This window comes from Ciona robusta, chromosome 14 (assembly GCF_009617815.1).
Source record: "Ciona robusta chromosome 14, ASM961781v2".
Classification (NCBI taxonomy): domain Eukaryota; kingdom Metazoa; phylum Chordata; class Ascidiacea; order Phlebobranchia; family Cionidae; genus Ciona; species Ciona robusta.
In genome coordinates, this window is record NC_143248.1 from 2,324,518 (window position 1) to 2,342,392 (window position 17,875).

General features: G+C 35.2%; 3 protein-coding genes across 3 annotated transcripts; 1 reads left to right on the forward strand and 2 right to left on the reverse strand.

Annotated features, from left to right (window-relative positions):
- Positions 1-146: 146 nt before the first annotated feature.
- LOC149724889 (SNF2 related chromatin remodeling annealing helicase 1-like) lies at positions 147-9,274 on the reverse strand. The gene is made up of 14 exons (XM_089892273.1): positions 8,794-9,274; positions 8,611-8,743; positions 8,160-8,305; positions 7,570-7,750; positions 7,192-7,342; positions 6,786-6,953; positions 6,068-6,274; positions 4,724-4,948; positions 4,065-4,235; positions 3,335-3,517; positions 2,677-2,781; positions 1,522-1,641; positions 1,105-1,223; positions 147-533 (listed from the first exon to the last, which is right to left on the reverse strand). The coding sequence occupies exons 1-14, from the start codon at positions 9,173-9,175 to the stop codon at positions 329-331; spliced, it is 2,496 nt and encodes an 831-aa protein (XP_089748399.1). The 5' UTR covers positions 9,176-9,274; the 3' UTR covers positions 147-328.
- A 194-nt stretch (positions 9,275-9,468) lies between these two features.
- On the forward strand, positions 9,469-10,921 carry LOC149724890 (uncharacterized). The gene has a single exon (XM_089892281.1). The coding sequence runs from the start codon at positions 9,592-9,594 to the stop codon at positions 10,786-10,788; it is 1,197 nt and encodes a 398-aa protein (XP_089748407.1). The 5' UTR covers positions 9,469-9,591; the 3' UTR covers positions 10,789-10,921.
- On the reverse strand, positions 10,913-17,754 carry LOC149724891 (pleiotropic regulator 1-like). The gene is made up of 13 exons (XM_089892279.1): positions 17,522-17,754; positions 17,337-17,443; positions 16,439-16,551; positions 16,245-16,317; positions 15,729-15,879; positions 14,945-15,037; positions 14,246-14,395; positions 13,777-13,878; positions 13,182-13,274; positions 12,644-12,762; positions 12,148-12,287; positions 11,533-11,726; positions 10,913-11,155 (listed from the first exon to the last, which is right to left on the reverse strand). Exons 1-13 carry the CDS (start codon positions 17,537-17,539, stop codon positions 11,096-11,098), a joined length of 1,413 nt encoding a protein of 470 aa, XP_089748405.1. The 5' UTR covers positions 17,540-17,754; the 3' UTR covers positions 10,913-11,095.
- Between the last annotated feature and the right edge of the window lie 121 nt (positions 17,755-17,875).

Consider the following 17,875-nt stretch of genomic DNA (forward strand, 5'->3'; position numbering starts at 1 on the left):
CATTGGTAATTGTTTGAAACACGATCCGGATATTTGAATATTATGTGCTAAATGTTTCCTATCTTACCCCACAGTTCCATATGCACAGTCAGCTGTACTGCAGCAAAACGCTACCCATACAGATACAGCAGTACTGGTTAGTAACATACAGTGAGAAAGTTCTTTATTTTTCGGTATGGTCATTACAAGGCAAGTTGTGCGAAAAGACAGAAATAAAAAAAGAAATAGACAAAATAGAGACAAAACAGATACAAGTTCAAGACTGTGGTAATACTGATTTGTGAGTACATTTTTTGCCAACAAAAGTTTTTGATTTAAAGATATAAAATCATTGTTTTAACCGTTTTTTCTCGGGATGTGGTTTAAAGTCGCAATTGTCGGGCGACCAATTTTCTCTCTTGCGACTTGATTGCTCCAGGCGTGACGTAGACGCTGTGACGTCACTAAGTGCATTGTCTCGGCATTGTTTCGTATCACTTACGTTATTGTGAACGTAATCCAAGTTAGTATCATGACACTGAATTTTGGAAACTCTGCAAAAAAATGAAAGTTATAGGTTGTTATTTATAAATAAACGTAAATTATTTATCCTGGCGTGGCGGGGCAACGTTAGTCGTTAAAATATGGGTGTTCTGTTTCATACACCTCGTACCCACTTACTAGTTGCCACGTATGTAACATTGTTAGTGATTACTTTTTTGAAATTTTTTTATCATTTTTAATATGGCTGACAATTTAGATAACTAATAAGAAACCACTGAGTTAAAGCAATTACGGTTAAGTGTCTTCCCCAAAGATACATAACCCTACAAAGGCGACAGCGAGCCTCGCAGCCGTAACAAGTACGAATCTCAGCTTTGTCCCAAATTACAAGTTTCGCCAACGCAAAAAAACGAACGTTTTATATGTAGTATAGTAAAAAATATGAAACAAATGTTTTCATTCTCTTTTCCCGTCCCATTTATTTACAGAATTATATAACCGTGGCCCGCGACTCAAAAAGAGCGTTGTTAATTATTCAAAACTTAATCCGAAAATATGGGAATTTTTAGGTGCTAACGGTATCCCATCTTACCCCACAGTAATGCAACAATAAATTCCCACCTTACTCGTTCTTCACTTTCTGCTTCCTCAATCGCTCGAAGCAGGTCCGCGTCATCATCGTCGCTTGTGACGTCACAATCCCCGCTTTTTACGTCACAATCGCTTTTATTTTCACCTCCCTGAAAAATCGAAAATTTTACTTAAAAGTCTCTAAAACTGATATTTAGTGTAGTTTTAGGAAAATTCGTTTTGATTATTAAAGCATTACCTGGCCTCTTATAGAATACAATCATCCACAAAATTGCAGCGCACAATTAAGAGTCATTGTTGTTTAAATTGTCAGCCAAAAAGTAAAAACACACCCACAAAGTTACTATAAAATAGAACCCTTGTGTGATAACGACTATCGTTTTCCGGCCCACGAGGATAAAGCAAGTTACATTCATACATTATTTCCCACATAGCCACACTGTTTACCCCAAAATAATCCAGAATATTGGTTTGACCGTGTTCCTTTGCTTGATGTTGTTCTGTTTCATTGAAATCAGTTTTATTGAGTCCTGCTTTACTAAGCACTTCAAGCTTTTTCTTGATCATCTGGAATATATCATTGATTAAGTAAATGAAGAGTATGTGGTTTTGTGTCTGTTATGTTGTAGAGAGGCTTCAAAGTATTAGTAGAATAAAAAGTTAGAAAATGAATTTGTCATTCTCAGACTTATTGTGAGCAAAACGGGATTGGAAAAATCATATAAAAAGTTAAAAATAGGTGTAGAGGAGTACTGGAGTACATAATCTTATGACCTATATATATATAGTAGAGTGGGGGAAGATGGGACACCTTTTTATTTTTTTTTCCGTCCCGGTAGTAAACAAAAGAAATTTAACGAATTATTAAACCGTATCCTTACGACTCCCATAAGGCCGCTATTAATTGTTTAAAACTCGATCGAAATTTTCGAATATCGTGTGTCGGTGTCCCATCTTTCCCCACCCTACTATATAGCAAAGAGGGATAAGAGGACATTCTTTATTTTTTCTTCTTCTATTTGAAAAGAAACAAAGAAAAGTTAGAGGCTTATTATTCAACTCTATTTTAAACAGTGGGGTCCTATAATGCTGCATCCAAGCGGGCCAGGGAAAGTATGCCAGAGTTGGCTTATTACCCTAAAATATTTCACTTGCAGTTGGAAATAATTATCAAATCCGCAAAATATGTAGGTTACACAGTAGATAGAAGTCGTAATATAATTTTATTTATCTCTTTGAAAACGTTAGTGAAGATCATGTTATTTAAAGAACGAAGAGAAGGTGTGTCTTTACGCACACTTTTGTTTCTACTAGAAGTTTAACATAATTAAAATAAATGGCTCTCTGCCCGCTAGGCGTAGCGTCCACGCTTATTTTCTTCCAAATAAATGTAAATATGTTTTTACGTAAGCGTGATTTAACAACTGTTGTTTTGTCGCTATATACTGTCTTTTCGTTTAAAATACTTCTAAAGAGACAAATAAAAGTTATTATATTATATTATTATTATTATAAGGGAATCAACAGCAAAAAAACAGTTGTTAAAACAAGCTATAGATAAAAAGTGTGGGAAAGAGTTTCAGTTAAAAGTTGTATCCCTACCTGCCATATTAGGTCATCAGCTGTGTTTTTAGCAATGAGGTAATGAACGTTAACAACATCTCTCTGTCCAATACGGTAACATCTGTCTTCTGCTTGGACCAATATCTAAATTCATTGGCGTTGGGTTAGATTTATTTTATATGGATAAGGTTGTATGGCATTGCAATTTAAGGGACCTCAAATTTATAATACATAATACATTTTTCTGGATTGTCTTGCTGGTTTAAAGACCAAATGGACCTTCATTTGTACTTCCAAGCTGGGAATTGTGTATAAACATTTCACTGCAGATATTTTCAATCATTCAATGTAGTTTTGACACTGACTGTGGCAGTGGCTAGTGCGCCTGCCTCTTTGTGTTAAGATACAGGCTAAAGACTTTATGCTGCTCCCATTGTAGGCGCAAGTGTCCTTGAGTAAAACAGGTAACAATAACTTTTTTAACCTGTTAGTCCCTTGTTATAGCCAATGTCATTGCCCCGCCATGGGAGAATAAATAAGATACATTCATTTGCTATTGTTATTAGTTAACAAAAGTCCATATGCTTAATGTATGTAATGTAACTTACTTTATCCTCACGTGGCTGAAAAACGACAGCTGTTAAACACAGGTGTTCTGTTTCAGACACCTCATGCAAGCTTACGAGTTAGTTCTTACCCCTGGATTCCAAAACAGCTCCGCAAAAACAACCAATGAAGCTGAATGAAGAGTAATCCCCATGTTTGCAGCTGTAATGCTTAACAGCGCCACCTTGCAGGAAGAATTTTCTTGGAATCTCGCCACTTCAGTTTGACGGCGCTCAGATGGTGTTGAGCCATCTATTCGAATGTAGTCACAGCCCTGGATTAAAATTTAAGAATTACGCGATTCTAAAGTCTTATTACACATACTAAGTACATTGAATATTTGCATTATTATAAATATAGTGGGGTGGGGGAGATGGGACATCTTTAGCACATAATATCCAAATATTCTGAGGCAAGAGAATATGGGTTTGGGGCTCTATTTTGCTACAATTATAGATAAATTTGTTCTTGCCCGAGAGAATTATTAATATTTGCTTTTACCTCAAACCAGTTGTCCCTTATGGGTTTGCTAAATTATCAGCCACATATAAAAAAAATTATTAAAAAAACTAAAAAATTGTTACCTACAAAGTTAACACATGTGCGGTAACTTGTAAGCGGGCATGAGATGTATGAAATAGAACTCATAACGACTGTCCCACCCCACCAAGCAAACATAAATAGGCATTCATTCAATTCATTTAGTACATAGAAAAAACAGTACACACAAAGAAATATTTACTGCAGGGAAAAAAAACAAAGAAAAATTTAGTACCTGAGAAAACACAAAGAAAAAAAAAATTGTTCGAATTCATAAATACCTTTTTATTCAAGTCAGTTTCTACACTGTCAAGCACAGATTTATGATGAGCAAATAACAGGAACTTGTGGCCGCCCTCCAAAAGATCAAGCACATAAGACTTGATACCTAGCAGCTTAAACTTGGCTGTCTCGTTGAAGTATTGAAGCAGAATTCCGTGCTTTTCTGCAGCCTGTAAGGAATAAGCACAGAATACTGGTTTGATTATTACAATACCGAATTAGAAGCAGTGTTCTGCTTTTAAAGTCTTGCCATAATTGTAAGAAACTACTGTACCAGTCTGTATAAATTTGATAAATTATTTAAACACCTATGCTCCATGCCCAGCATAACAGAATATCCAGACAAGGTAAGAAAACAGCCAAAAATCCCTGAAAAGTTAGAAGTAATATACCACATTTCTAAACCATGCCCAAAATTCAAGTATTTACATTCCTATTTTTCTTACTAAGCTAAATGTGAAATAAAAATGGTGTAGCAACCACGCCTATTTTCTTCCAACTAAATGTGTTTTGAACTGTAAGCGTGTTTTAACAACTATTGTTTTGTCGCTATATCCTGTCTTTGTTTAAAATATTTCTAATTCTTCGCTACCGTAATCGAAGAGACGAATAAATTTATTTACTATTAAAAGTATTAATTATTAAAAATCCAACATACCGAAAGACCTTTTTGATTAACCGCACTCTGTGATGCTTCTAGAAGTTTCCTCTGTTTTATTGAGGCTTTTTCAATGCTGACATCTAGCGCCACTGTGCGACGGAGTTTCGGTGGAAGTTGGTGAAGCACGTCGTCTTTTGTGCGACGGAGCATGACCGTTTCTTGGAGAATTAAACGTAGCTCAGTCATGTTTGATGAGCCAGAATAATCCCATCCCCAGGTGTTCTGTAGAAAAAAATAGATTTTATTGTTCTAGCATGAATGTAACCTAATAACTATCCTTGCACAGCGGGACAGTCGTTATAACACAGGTGTTACTATTCAAGCACTTTGTGCATGCTTATGACGTTATGAGTAAGTTTTTTGTTTCGTGTGGCTGACAATTTGGACAATCCCATTAAGTACCCAACAGTTAAACCAATTTTCCTCAAGTGTCTTTTCTACAACAACACCAGCATAAGTCTGGATCAGGAGTTCCCAAACTGCGGCCCATGGGCCATCTGCGGCCCGCAGGAGCAAAATAAATGGCCCTCAGAGGACTTTAAAATTACCGATTGCATACATTCACAAATGTACATATTACTTTAAAGTTTAAAAACCGTCTAAAAATGTTGTATTGATTTCTGTAATAATTTACATTGTCTTTGTTACGTCACAAAAATAGTTATGACTGTCACAGCATCAGCCAACCTTATACGCTTGTTACTCTGGTATAGGGGTTATACCGCGGCATGATTCAACAAAAAAACTGAAACTTTGTCTTTTACTCCGCAAGTACGTAGTTTAATCTGTTCTAGAAGCCATGTTTATTACCAGCATATGTGTCGAACTTCCTGACCTAACTAACAGTATTCGTTATAACCAAATTTTGGCCAATACAAGTTGCGTCGCCAATATAGCAAGGAAAACCTTGCCCGACGCATAATTATGATTTTACATATTAGCACGCGATAAAATAAGTTTGGGAACCCCTGGTTCTAAAGATAGACTTTAGAACCTGTATCCACTGGTCTAGAGAGAAGCTCTCTAACCACTGTGCTACAGTGTTCAATCAGTATGTTGCGTAAAAAAATATATGTAATACAACCGATTTAGAAAAACTTAAAATTATTCTAATTATACTGCTTTATGAAGCTAGTCCGTGTGATGCCTCTCCTATATTTAAGGCTATCATATAGGAAATATATATACTTTTTCTTTAGCTTGGGGCAATGAGCAAACTATGGCCTAAACCTATGTCCCATGTTGTGCCTTGCTGTAGGATCAAATTCAAACCCATATAGAATACTATTAGCTTATAAGCACAGTATAGAGTCTGTAGAAAAAATTAAGAAAAAAACAAACCTGTTTTGCATTACAGTATCTCAGACCAAATTGGTGGAAATAGGGAAAGAGATCAGATCTCAATGTTGAAATTTGTGTATATAGTTCCGATGGTCTTGATAATGCAGGGGTACCAGAGAGAAGCAGAAGGTGTTTGGTGTGTTTTAAAACTGCAGTCGCTGATTTTGCTCTTGCAGTTTTAAAGTTTTTGATAAAATGAGATTCATCCTGTGAAAAAATTGTTCATTTAAAAAAAATATATAATAAAACTTATAGTCGTCAAACATAGAGTACCGTGTTAAATAATGTGGTGAAATTTATTTTTGCTACTTATTTGTGAACAGAAATAACATTATAGTAAAAAACACATTAAAAATAAACAATTTAAAAAAAGAGAAATGGGGTGCTAAATTATATGTTACCATTGATTCAAACGATGGGTTAACTCACACCGCGGCCGCGTACCCGTAACAATGGGCTATAGTGTCTAGTTTTATACTTTATTAAACATACATAGATAGTATATAGTAGGGTAGGGAAAGATTGGAGACCTTTTCATTCTATTTTCTTATGCCAATTGGTAGTAAACAAATAACATTCAAAGAATTATAAAACCGTATCCTCACGACTCCCATAGACCGTTGTTAATTGTTTAAAACAAAATCAGAATATTTGGATAATATGTGCTAAAGGTGTCCCGTCTTCTCCAACTCTATTATAATTTATAGATAATACTTACCACTATTGCACATTTGTATTTCTTAGCTTCGAATCTTGCCTGGTGTTTAGTAAGCAGATCGTAACTAATAACAGTAACAAGAGAGTTGGATGGAATGTTGTCTCTTCCAGTCAACATTACATTAACATCATCATGTTCAAGCTGGGATGGAAGCCAACGTAATAGAGACTGAAAAAAATACAATAAGATTTAACAACAGTAGCCAAAATTGAAATAAAAATTCTATCTTTTGTTATGGGTTCAGTTCTAACTTTTAAAGTGAGATGTCACCACAACTTTTATAATAGGATAAACATTATATGTAACAGTTTGGAATTTAGGCCATACCTGGAATTTAGGCCATAATTAACCTAGTAACAAGCTTTGTAAAGACTTTTAAATGCTAAACAAATGTAGACCCATTTACCTCTTTCCACATAAGTCTTACAGATGAAGGGCAGATAATCAACAAAGGCCAACTGCTTCTATAATATGACGCGATACAGATACTTTGCACTGTTTTACCCAAACCCATGTCATCAGCAAGAAGAATTCGACCATTTTTTGACAGTGCAAAACTAAAGAAATACTTGTATTTAGGGATTTTGGTAATGAATAAACAGTCAAAATGACATTCTGGGTCTTTACTACAAATTTTCAACAAAATAGGTAGAAAAAATAAAATATTTTTTTAAGGCTATGTAATATAACATTATATATCTTGCATCTAATGTGTTCTATGCTATTGCAGAAATGTTCTGTGTAACATGTCAGTTGGTCATCAAAATTAAGAACAATTACGAACTTTACTCCTTCTCGTTGAAAAGGCATCAAAGAAGTTTCCACTTTTTCATCAACATGGGAAAGATCAAACTCCTGGAGGACAGAATCAGTTTTGGCTCCCGAAATTTTGCTCTTGAAGACATGGAGCAGAGTAGATGGGAAAGTCTCCAAATGAAGATCTTGCTCTTTGTTGATAGAGGAAACTAGAAAAGGAAAGACTCTTTATTTTGAGATCAGGTGTAGGTTGTTTTGTTTCATACACCTCGTGCCAGCTTACGAGTTACCATGTATATAAAGCTAAAAACTTAGACAATCCATTAATGGCAACTAGGTTGAGGTAATTGCTCTTAAGTGTATTGCACAAGAACACATACGCCCAAAATGGTAGCAGCGACGAGCTTCAAACCCATTACCTCTGGGTTAAAGCTTACCAACTGTACCATGATGCCAGTGTAATGATTAGGATCTCTTGGGGTGCTACTGTTTTTCTTGTAGGCATGTTCTTGGGCAATACACTTAACAGCAATTGCTCCAACCCGGTGGTGCTTTAATATGGAGTATCCGAATTGTTAATGTGATCATTCAGTATCAAAACTATTGTTCAGTTCTTACCCAACTGGTTATAATCAGTTAAATGGAAACTCCACTGTCTTGTATTGATGTCGTATACTTTGCTTGGTAAGGATTTAAATATAGCAACTGCCTTGTTATTGTAAGGCATCTCCACTTCAAAATGTGTATCTGATATAAGGTAACATCTGTTGAGAAAAAAAGGTTTTATTTAAGGTGGTAAGGTACTATTGGAGATTTCATTGGCCAGAAAACCAGGAAAAATTTCTAACTTTATAAAGTAGCCTATATGTGCAACAAATGGTAGTACTACTAACATAGTAATATCAACTGTTTATTAATTATGTACTAAAATAACATGCCGGAGATATTTTAAACAAGACTACCATGTGAAAATTATAGCTTTTCTAGAAGTCTGATATATTGGTGTTTTGGAAAATGCATTGTAAAGAATGCCCCGGCATATAAATATTAAGAGACAAAGTGTTCATACTTTCCATTGCACTTTGTGTTATTATGATTGACGTCATCTAAGGATAGAGAAGTAGAGCCACCCTCAGCGCTTTTTACAATGACTGCATTTTCCGGGTTGGATAGCTGGAATCCAGAGCTTCTCACTTTTGAGGCTGAAAACAAACAGTTTAAAAAGGAAAACTTAAATTTTGTATGGTCATACCTAGTGTTGCATGATCAGAAGTGCTGAAATTCCATTTCTTTGTTGCTGGGTCATACCTTTTTGAAGCAATGCTTTTAAAAACCGTGACAAGCTTGGGATTGTATGGACATGTCACACTAAAACGATTGTCTTGTATTACGGTACATTTTAGAGGAATGCCAGACTTTTTTGAACCATAAAAACCGTTTTGAGTGTTGGAGTTATCATTTAATGCCCTTTTCGGTTTAATTTCTACCGGGGCAGAGGTAGAAGCAAAAGTTTTGACGTTGGTTTTGACAGGCACTGTATTGGCAGATGCTGCCGCTTTTTCAGATCGAATACGTATCGCTCGCAAGCGATTTTCCTCTATCCTTTTTCTTTGTTCTTCTGTATGCTGAGGCATTCGTATCTGTTGTGTGAATAATAACAAAAAAATCACCTGAACTACGCAATGGTAAACCTATGTTTGATGTTTCCAGCTACATTGATCAAACTGAAAGTATCGCTAAAGGGGATTTTTTGTAAATTAAAAACCTATTCGCGTACACTGAAATAGCGTATGAAATATTTAGTAAATATATATATGAGATCCAGCATAAAGTTTGCTAAATGCTATTTAACCTCTGTATGTTGTTTTAGATGGATGTCATTGTGAAGCCTAAATACGGCTCCCAGGAAACGCATCCCAAATTGTTGTGACGAAACAAGAGCACACGACAAATGCGTTGTCATGCAACCTAAATAACTTAAAATTTCATATTTATTTGGGAAAATTATCATTAAGTGTTACCGATTTATGTTACCAGTTGTATATGCGAAATGTCGAAGTATTGCAGGTGTATGGATCCTTTGTCTGTTGGAGATGGCAGAGGCCTCTGCCATAATAAAGATAAAAAGAAAAGAAGAGTGGAAGAGATTTTTAAAGTAATATTATATGCGTCGAATGGTAATGGACGTAAACTTGATTTGGACGCACATACCACAAGGCTTGCTTGCTTTAAACCAGAGATGTCGCAAATAGAAATGCAGCTCAGCAGGCAAATGAAAATAAAGCAGGAAGACACGGCAGTCGAAAAGTACAGTCCGACAAAAAACAGTTGCTCTTGTCACAAAATTTCGGAGAGTGAAGAAACCGAAGTCTCGCCGTCTAAGTCCGAACCGACTTCACCGGATAAGAAACCTAAAAGTCTAACCCAGCGAATTATGGCCATGCTGAAGAAAAGGATAAGTCCATTAAAAGAAGAAAAGCAAGACCATGAAATACAACAAGCTCTTACCGCAGCGGTTTTGAGAGCACATGCGAAAAGTAATCGAAAAGGTCCGATGAGGATTGTCACCGTACCGCTTCGTAGCGGAGGCTACTTACACCCGGAATATCATTTGGATAACCAACCGTATCGTTCGGTTAATAACTTCAGCGAGCAGGAACCGATCAATTTCCATACATGGAGACGGACTTACGCGTGGTATCCAACTTCCTTTACGGCAAAAAGGTGGGGAGCGAAATACCAGCTTCAACACCGCACGCTTTTTCGCTTTCCGTATCAGAAATTTAGTATTTTTACACGAAGTCGTTCGGGTCCGAGAAATAACGGCTCTATGAAGCCGTGGATCTCTGTGAATGACCTTAGATTGCTTAGACGTTTAGCAGATAGGCTATCATGTCGTTATAAAGACTGCGGTAACTCTAGCTCGGCATTTATGCCAGCACCAAAACAGCCTCCATGCGGCAGGTGCATGAACAACAGGCGGAAAAAGCCAGTTCAGCAACAACCGTGTCACAGACAGCCAGCTGCTCAAAAGAACCAAAAGTTAGAATCTACACCAACAGCAAGCCAGAAATCAAATAAATACGTAGAAAGTTTAAATCGCTGGGATGACGAATTCAAGTCCCGAAATGCATCTCCGCCATTGAAGTTCATGAATACATACCATTGGAGCATCAGACTCGCGTTCGTGAGTTTAAATCTACGGGAGGCGAGACTGGCTAACAGATACTGGACTGTACCATGTTGATTTTCGAGCACAACCTGTAAAATCTTACACTTCGTGCTGCATGATCGCAAGGCTAGTATAGCTGTATGTTTAAAGGACTAAACTATAGACTATACAGCGTGGGAAAGTAAATAAACAAATACAGTGCCGAGTATTTTCAGTTTTATATCGAAATTCGTTGCGAGAGAGCTATGCCGCAGCAGTGGGCATCGTAGGTCGTGTTATGATTAGAAAACGGTAAAAAACAGTTGCACATGATGATAGCGCAGTAAACGACCTTTGGCGTGTGAAATAAAGACAGCTGGAATGCGTAGGTCTTCTTGCCGATTCAGAAACGCTTTTTTCGTACAATCTCTGGTTTCCAATTGATAGGGTGCGATTCCTCTGACTATTAAAACAAAAAACAACAATAAATTTGTTATCGAATAAAAAGAGCTTCGTTCTACCTACACGTTACACTTATCACGGAAAACCATCAAGCCCAAAAAAAATTCCAAAAAACGCATATCGTATTGTATAATACATAAGGATGGTGAAGATGGGAGATCTTTTAACTATTTTATTTTCCCTTTAAATAATAAACAAAAAACATTAAAGAATTGTAAAACTATATCCCCACGACTCCCATAGACCGTTGTTAAATGTTTAAAACAAGATCCAAGATATTTGGATATTATGTGCTAAAGGTGTCCCTTCTTACCTTACTTTACTATATTAAACAAAGCATAAACGTCATTATTTACAATACAGTAAAAGAAAGCTTACCGCTTCGTCATCTTCTTTATAAATCTTGATTGTTTTGTCGGCTTCGCACGTCACTAAACGACTCTCACTCTTGTCAAACGCCATGGCAAAAACGCCGCTCTCGCTGTCCAGAGAACCGGGTTGAACGGGCGCTTTTGTACGTTGAAAGTTGTAGCCTGTGCGCCAGTCCCAAAGATGCACTGTACCGTTGTCGGCTGCAATTGAACGGAATTTGTTAGTTGGGTAGGTTACAATGGTTGGCGTGCTTGCTCTAACACAGAGGTTACTGGTTCAAGGCCCATCGCCGCTACCATTATGCCATTTGTGAGTATATGTGTTTTTTGGCAAGACATTTAACAAAAAATTGCTCAAACCAATTGTATCTTATGGGGGCTAAATTGTCAGCCAAACATTAAAAAAACTTGCCCAAAAAAACAGCCACAACCTATGTGAAAACTCGTAAGTGGATACGAAGAGAATTAAATAAGACACCCATGTCATAATGACTATTGTTTCTTTGCCATTATGCATTCAAGACAAGAAAGTGTGCACAATATCATTTCTGTTATTTCTCAGCATCTTTTACTTTATATTCTGTTAATAAACTTAGTTAGTCAGATATGCAAAACTTCCTACCTCCAGAGACCAGCACACCATCAGAACTTAAAGCAAGGCAGTTAACAATAGCGTTGTGGCCTGACATGTTCTGTATAAAATCACCATCTGGAAATTTCCACTGTTTTATGTTGTCTGGTGCCCCGCTAGCAAACGTGTATCTGTATGAAAGTGCAATTTGTGGTAAATTGGCTTTGTATAACCAGTACAGTATGTATAGTATATTATTTTTATATTTAAATAATGTTAAAGATTGTTTTACATTTATTAACAGAGGGATTGAAAAAGACCATTTTATTGTATTTTGTGAAGGGGGGAGGATTGTATTTTGTAAATAAGTATTGTATTTTGTAAAGGGGGGAGGGGTCCTATACCAAAAAATGGTGGTACCCAACCCAGGGTTTTAGCCAAAGTTGGCCCTTAATCACAACCCTCTTTTCAAATGTTATTGGTATTTAAAATATTACAAAACCTCTAGCCAATATTGGAATATAACAAAAATTGTTAGGAAACTCACTGTGTCGGGTGCATAGCAATGGAACGGATACTTTTCTTGTGGTTTGTAAGACAGGAACGTGTTTTTCCCGCAGCCAGATCCCACAGACGAACTGTACAATCATGTGAAGCTGTTATAACCTGTATGAGATTAGGGTTTTAAAATATATATTAGGGTGGGGGAGGATGGGACGCCTTCAGCACAAAATATCTAAATATCCTGATCCTGTTTTAGACAATTAACAACAGTCTATAGGAGTCGTGGAATACGGTTTTAAAATTCTTCAAACGTTTATGTTTACTACCAAATGGGACGATAAAATAGAATAAAAAGATGTCTCATCTTACCCCACAGCGTTAAATATGGTTGTATAAATTTACAATTTAAATTTAATTGATAGGACGCAAAAATTGTTATATATTCTTACACCTATTGTTATATAATAGACTAAGTGATCTCTTGACCATTTTACCACTGTGATATATATTTTCCTGATGGCCACTGTCGAGCTACAGCCTGCCTAAAGCTTTTATATTAACAAGTAAACTGTAAAAAATACCTCTGGCAATGCAGCTTGGCATTTGACATCAGCAACTGTGTTAGTATGACCTGACAGTGTCATAATATTTGCTTTAGTTCTCATGTCCCACACCTGCATATGAATAGAATGTAAATTTTTTATTGTACGTGGTTAAGGTCTTACAACATAGCATGTCCTGGGATTTAGACCAGATTTAGAGCTGACATTCAGGGTGCTACAACCCATTAGTGATTACTGGGTTGAAGCAATGTCAGTTTAGTGTCTTGCCCAAGGACCCTATGCCATCAATGGTGTCAGTACCAAGCATCGAACCTAGTATCTTTTGGTTACGAATTTATGCTGCAAGCTCAGAAACACTTAACTACAATAATGGACGTAACAAAAATACAGGAAGGTTTATGAAAATGTTAATGTTAAATAATGAAATCAAAATTGAATTTATTATCATGATTATATTTATTATTTCAGTCTAATTTTACAGAACTGTTTTTAAAATCAATTAAAAAATCAACTTTCCAGTAAAAAACGCAATGTAAAATACAGGACAAAAGAGAAGTACAGAATGCATCATAAAATGAAAAAACAATGAACACGAACTCAAAACACTGCTCACCCTGGCAGAAGAATCACGACCACAAGTAACTAAAACATCAATGGTAGGATGAAGATCAAGAGCATAACACGCACTTAAGTGACCGTGATAATGTCTGATCACCTGTGTAATGTAACTGGGTGAAAACATATATATATATATATTTTTTATATATAATACAGACATATTATTTCAAGCCTTCATGGTAAACATTACGTTCTGCAGTTGTTTTTAAAATCAATTTTCTAATAAAAACGCAATGTAAAATACAAAAAAAAAATTTTTTAAGTGACAAGGTGAAAAACAAAATATTAAAAATCAAAATGTAAAAAACCTAATGTCAAATATAAATCGAATTATAGAAACATTTACTTTGTTTTGCTCGAGATCTTAAAAAATTTGACAAAATGGCCAAGGGGAAAACAAAATTTAAAAAAAGAATGCAGAAAAACTAATGTAAAAATATAAATCGAATTATAGAAACATTTACCTTGTTTTGCTCTAAATCCCAGCACTTCACCATCTTATCCTCTCCACATGAGAACAAATATGGATTCCGAGCACTAACTGCAAGCCCGCGTACAGAACTAATATGACCAGTTAAAGACAACTTCAATTTACCACTGGCAAGGTCCCAAATCTGGATAAATAATTCTAGGTTATAATAATTTCAATACAAAGATTGCTGCACATATAGTAGGGTGGGAAAAACGTGACACATTTAACACATAATACCCAATCCTAATTATGTTTTCAACTTTTAACAAAACATTTACCAAGGATTTATGGAAGTCGCTTTATAATTCTTTAAATGTTTTTTGTTTACCATCAAATGGGACAAGAAAAAAGAATAAAGGGGTGTACCATCTTCCCCCACCCTACTATATATTGGTACATCTGTCTTCACTTTAAAGTCAAATGTTTAATTTAAATTTTTACGTTACTTTCAGTGATATAGGAATTAAAATTAAGGGGCGTATGTTTGTATTTGAACTGATCAGAAAATCTGCGTTTTATAGAGTTTAAGTTATGACTAATTTTGTAAACACAAAAAAAGATTCAGATTTAATATACAGGACATTAACCAGTCTGCTCTTAAATTATGGCAAATTCTCAAAAAACACTAAAAAATGTTTAGATTTAATACACAGGCTTGACAAGGCATTAACAAACTGCTGAATATTTTTACTTTAATAGTTCTGTCATTGGATCCAGTAACAAACCATTCATTTCCAGGTTCAAACGCAACACTTCGTACCCAACCTAAATGACCACTAATAACCTGGGGAAAGAAATGTGTAAATATAAAACACAGAATGTGGGGTATAGTCATAATTATAGTGTCATAGTTAAAATGAGGCAGCTTTTGAAAGGTAGTTATACATTACATTTTGTTGCTGCTATGTTGTCTTATAGACAACTTTGTTTGCTGTTTTTTTTTTAAATAAAAAAGAGCTAGAAAAAAAAAGTTCTGGGAAATTTAAAGTAAAAAAACACCTATGTTAACATAAAAATATTTTTGTTTATATCAGAAAAATAATGTCTACCTAAAAAAATTGCTACAGTCGTAAAAGCATGTAAAAAATGTTATAATTATAATTTATAAATATATATATATATTAAAGGGTAAATATTTATTACTATTCAACAAAATTGGTACAGTCGTTACTCATGACAATAGTAAAAAATGTATTATTTAAAAATATATACGTAGTGCACAGACTGAAAAAAAGGACAAAGAGAGAACTGACTAAAGTACTGTACTGTAGGTGACACAAAACCCCGACTGAACTGTCACCAGAACTGTAAAGTTAACAAAGTCCAGGTGAGCTGTATTCCAAACTTATTAATCACGATTCTCAATAGTTTGCATCAACATAAAAACCATAACACAGAATAGAGAAATGATAAAGTATAATCGATACGAAATTTAACCGCTACAACATATATATATTTAACGAAATATTTTTTACCCTGTAGAGTTTCCAAGGTGCATGCCACCGTGGTTTGGGCATAATTTGTGCTTTACGAGGTGCGATAGGACGACTGTTCACTGCCAACAGTGCTTTGTTGGTTTCATGAAGACGTTGAATGTCATCAGGATTTACTGTGACATTCGCGGAACTGGAAATAATAGTAATAATAGGTGTTACTTTTTAATATTTTTCAAAGTTTTGCCCTTTTTAATTTGTAATAAAATAGGGGTGATTTTTAGAATACAGTAAACTCATAATCATCAAACATAGGAAACCCTCAGTGAAAAATGTTGAAAATGCAATAGCCTACACGTTTATTTGGCTTATTTTTACAGACACATCAAAGAAAACAGTCCGTTTTAATTAAAATTGTGTCAAAATTAGGGTGACATCCAAGCACCAAGCACCCATGCAGCTATGCATATACGTCTGTCTGCTATATCTTATACCAGTAGTAATCTAATGATGAAAATAATGTAAAAAATGTGACCTGATTTGTTTTTTAGTAATTACCTCTTTGCTTTAGCAGTACCATTGCTTATATCTTTTTGGTTTGAATCCATTATAGCCAACATTGAGCTATCACCTAAGAAAACAAGTTTATGGGAATTGGTATTAAAACACCCTATATGAAACATAGGTATAACTTTCATTTTAACCAAAAGTTTAAGTCTAGAATTAAACATATATATATATATAGTATATACCTTGTGTACCATTAGTTGCTGAAGTAATTTTTGCCGTTTTCTTCTTGTCTTTAGCCATATGAAGAACAGGTCCATACTCGGAAACTGTCTTTACACTTCTACTCAATTTTGACCTGTTATATAGCCAAGTATATGTTACCAATATGACTAAGTGTACAATAGTAGAGACATTGTTGTGGTACAGTTGGTTATGGGCCTAGCCTCTTACTTAGAGGTATGGGTTCAAGACTCGTTGCTGGTACCATTGTGGGCGTATGTGTCTATGGGCAAGAAACTTAACGGCAATTACCTCAACTAAGTAGTAATTAATGGGTTGTCTAAATTGTTGGCCATACACCATAAAAAAATGGTATATATACCCACAAAGTTACATTATATGTGGTAACTCACGACGAGTATGAAACAGAACACTTGTATTATAATAAATATCTATTTTCGGCCACACTAGGATTAAGCAAGTTACATTCATCCCTTAAGTAGCACGCTTATTTTCTTCTAATTAAATGTGTTATGTAAATATGTTTTTAAATGAAAGCGTGTTTTAACAATTATTGTTTTGTCGCTAAATCCTGTCTTTTTGTTTAAAATATTTTTAAATCTTTGCTACCGTAATCGAAAAGACAAATAAAAATTAATATTATTATTGTGTATTTAGATAGAAATATAGGTGCTAGTAAAGAATCTTCTCCCCTCCCACCTTATTTGCTAACCACTAACCCCTAACTCCTGGGTTAGGGGGTTAGAATGATGGTTAGGGGGTTAGTGGTTATAGGGGTTAGGGGTTTAGTAGTTAGTGGTAGTTAGTGGTTATAGGGGTTAGTGGTTAGCAAAGAAGGTGGGGAAGGGAAGACTCTAAACTAGCACCAAAAATTATTATTATTATTGTGTATACACTCACGCTGCGTCATTGTTTGGAACTGGAGCAGCTTGGTCCGATATGAACATGTCATGTGATCGCTTCAAACTTCGAAACACAAGTGTGTGCATGGAATGCTTTGTAATGTCCTGTGCGTACATAAAGGATACTCAAAATCATGGAAAACTATAGAAATACATATGTCATACTGAAATTTTATAATTTACCTGAGCAACGTCTGCCATCGCTTTTTATGTTTAAAACAAACAGACCAGTATTTACAGTTGAAGTGCTGATATACGAAAAACTTTGAAATATAGGCTAGAAAAGTCAACAATCTTGTTTTGGTACACCTGAACTTATAAAAAACATCTGTATATGTCAGAACGTTACAAAACGAAACGCTGTTTGTGTATTTCCGCGCGGAAATTACACGTAAAATTAGAAATACTATTTAAATGCAAATGAAAACATTGATAAAATTCCGAGATTTATTTTTAAGATAAATGTAAAATGCGTTTTAAGTTAGAAAATATTTATTTATTAGAATTCTTAGCTCCCAGATTTGATTCCGTGTCGGA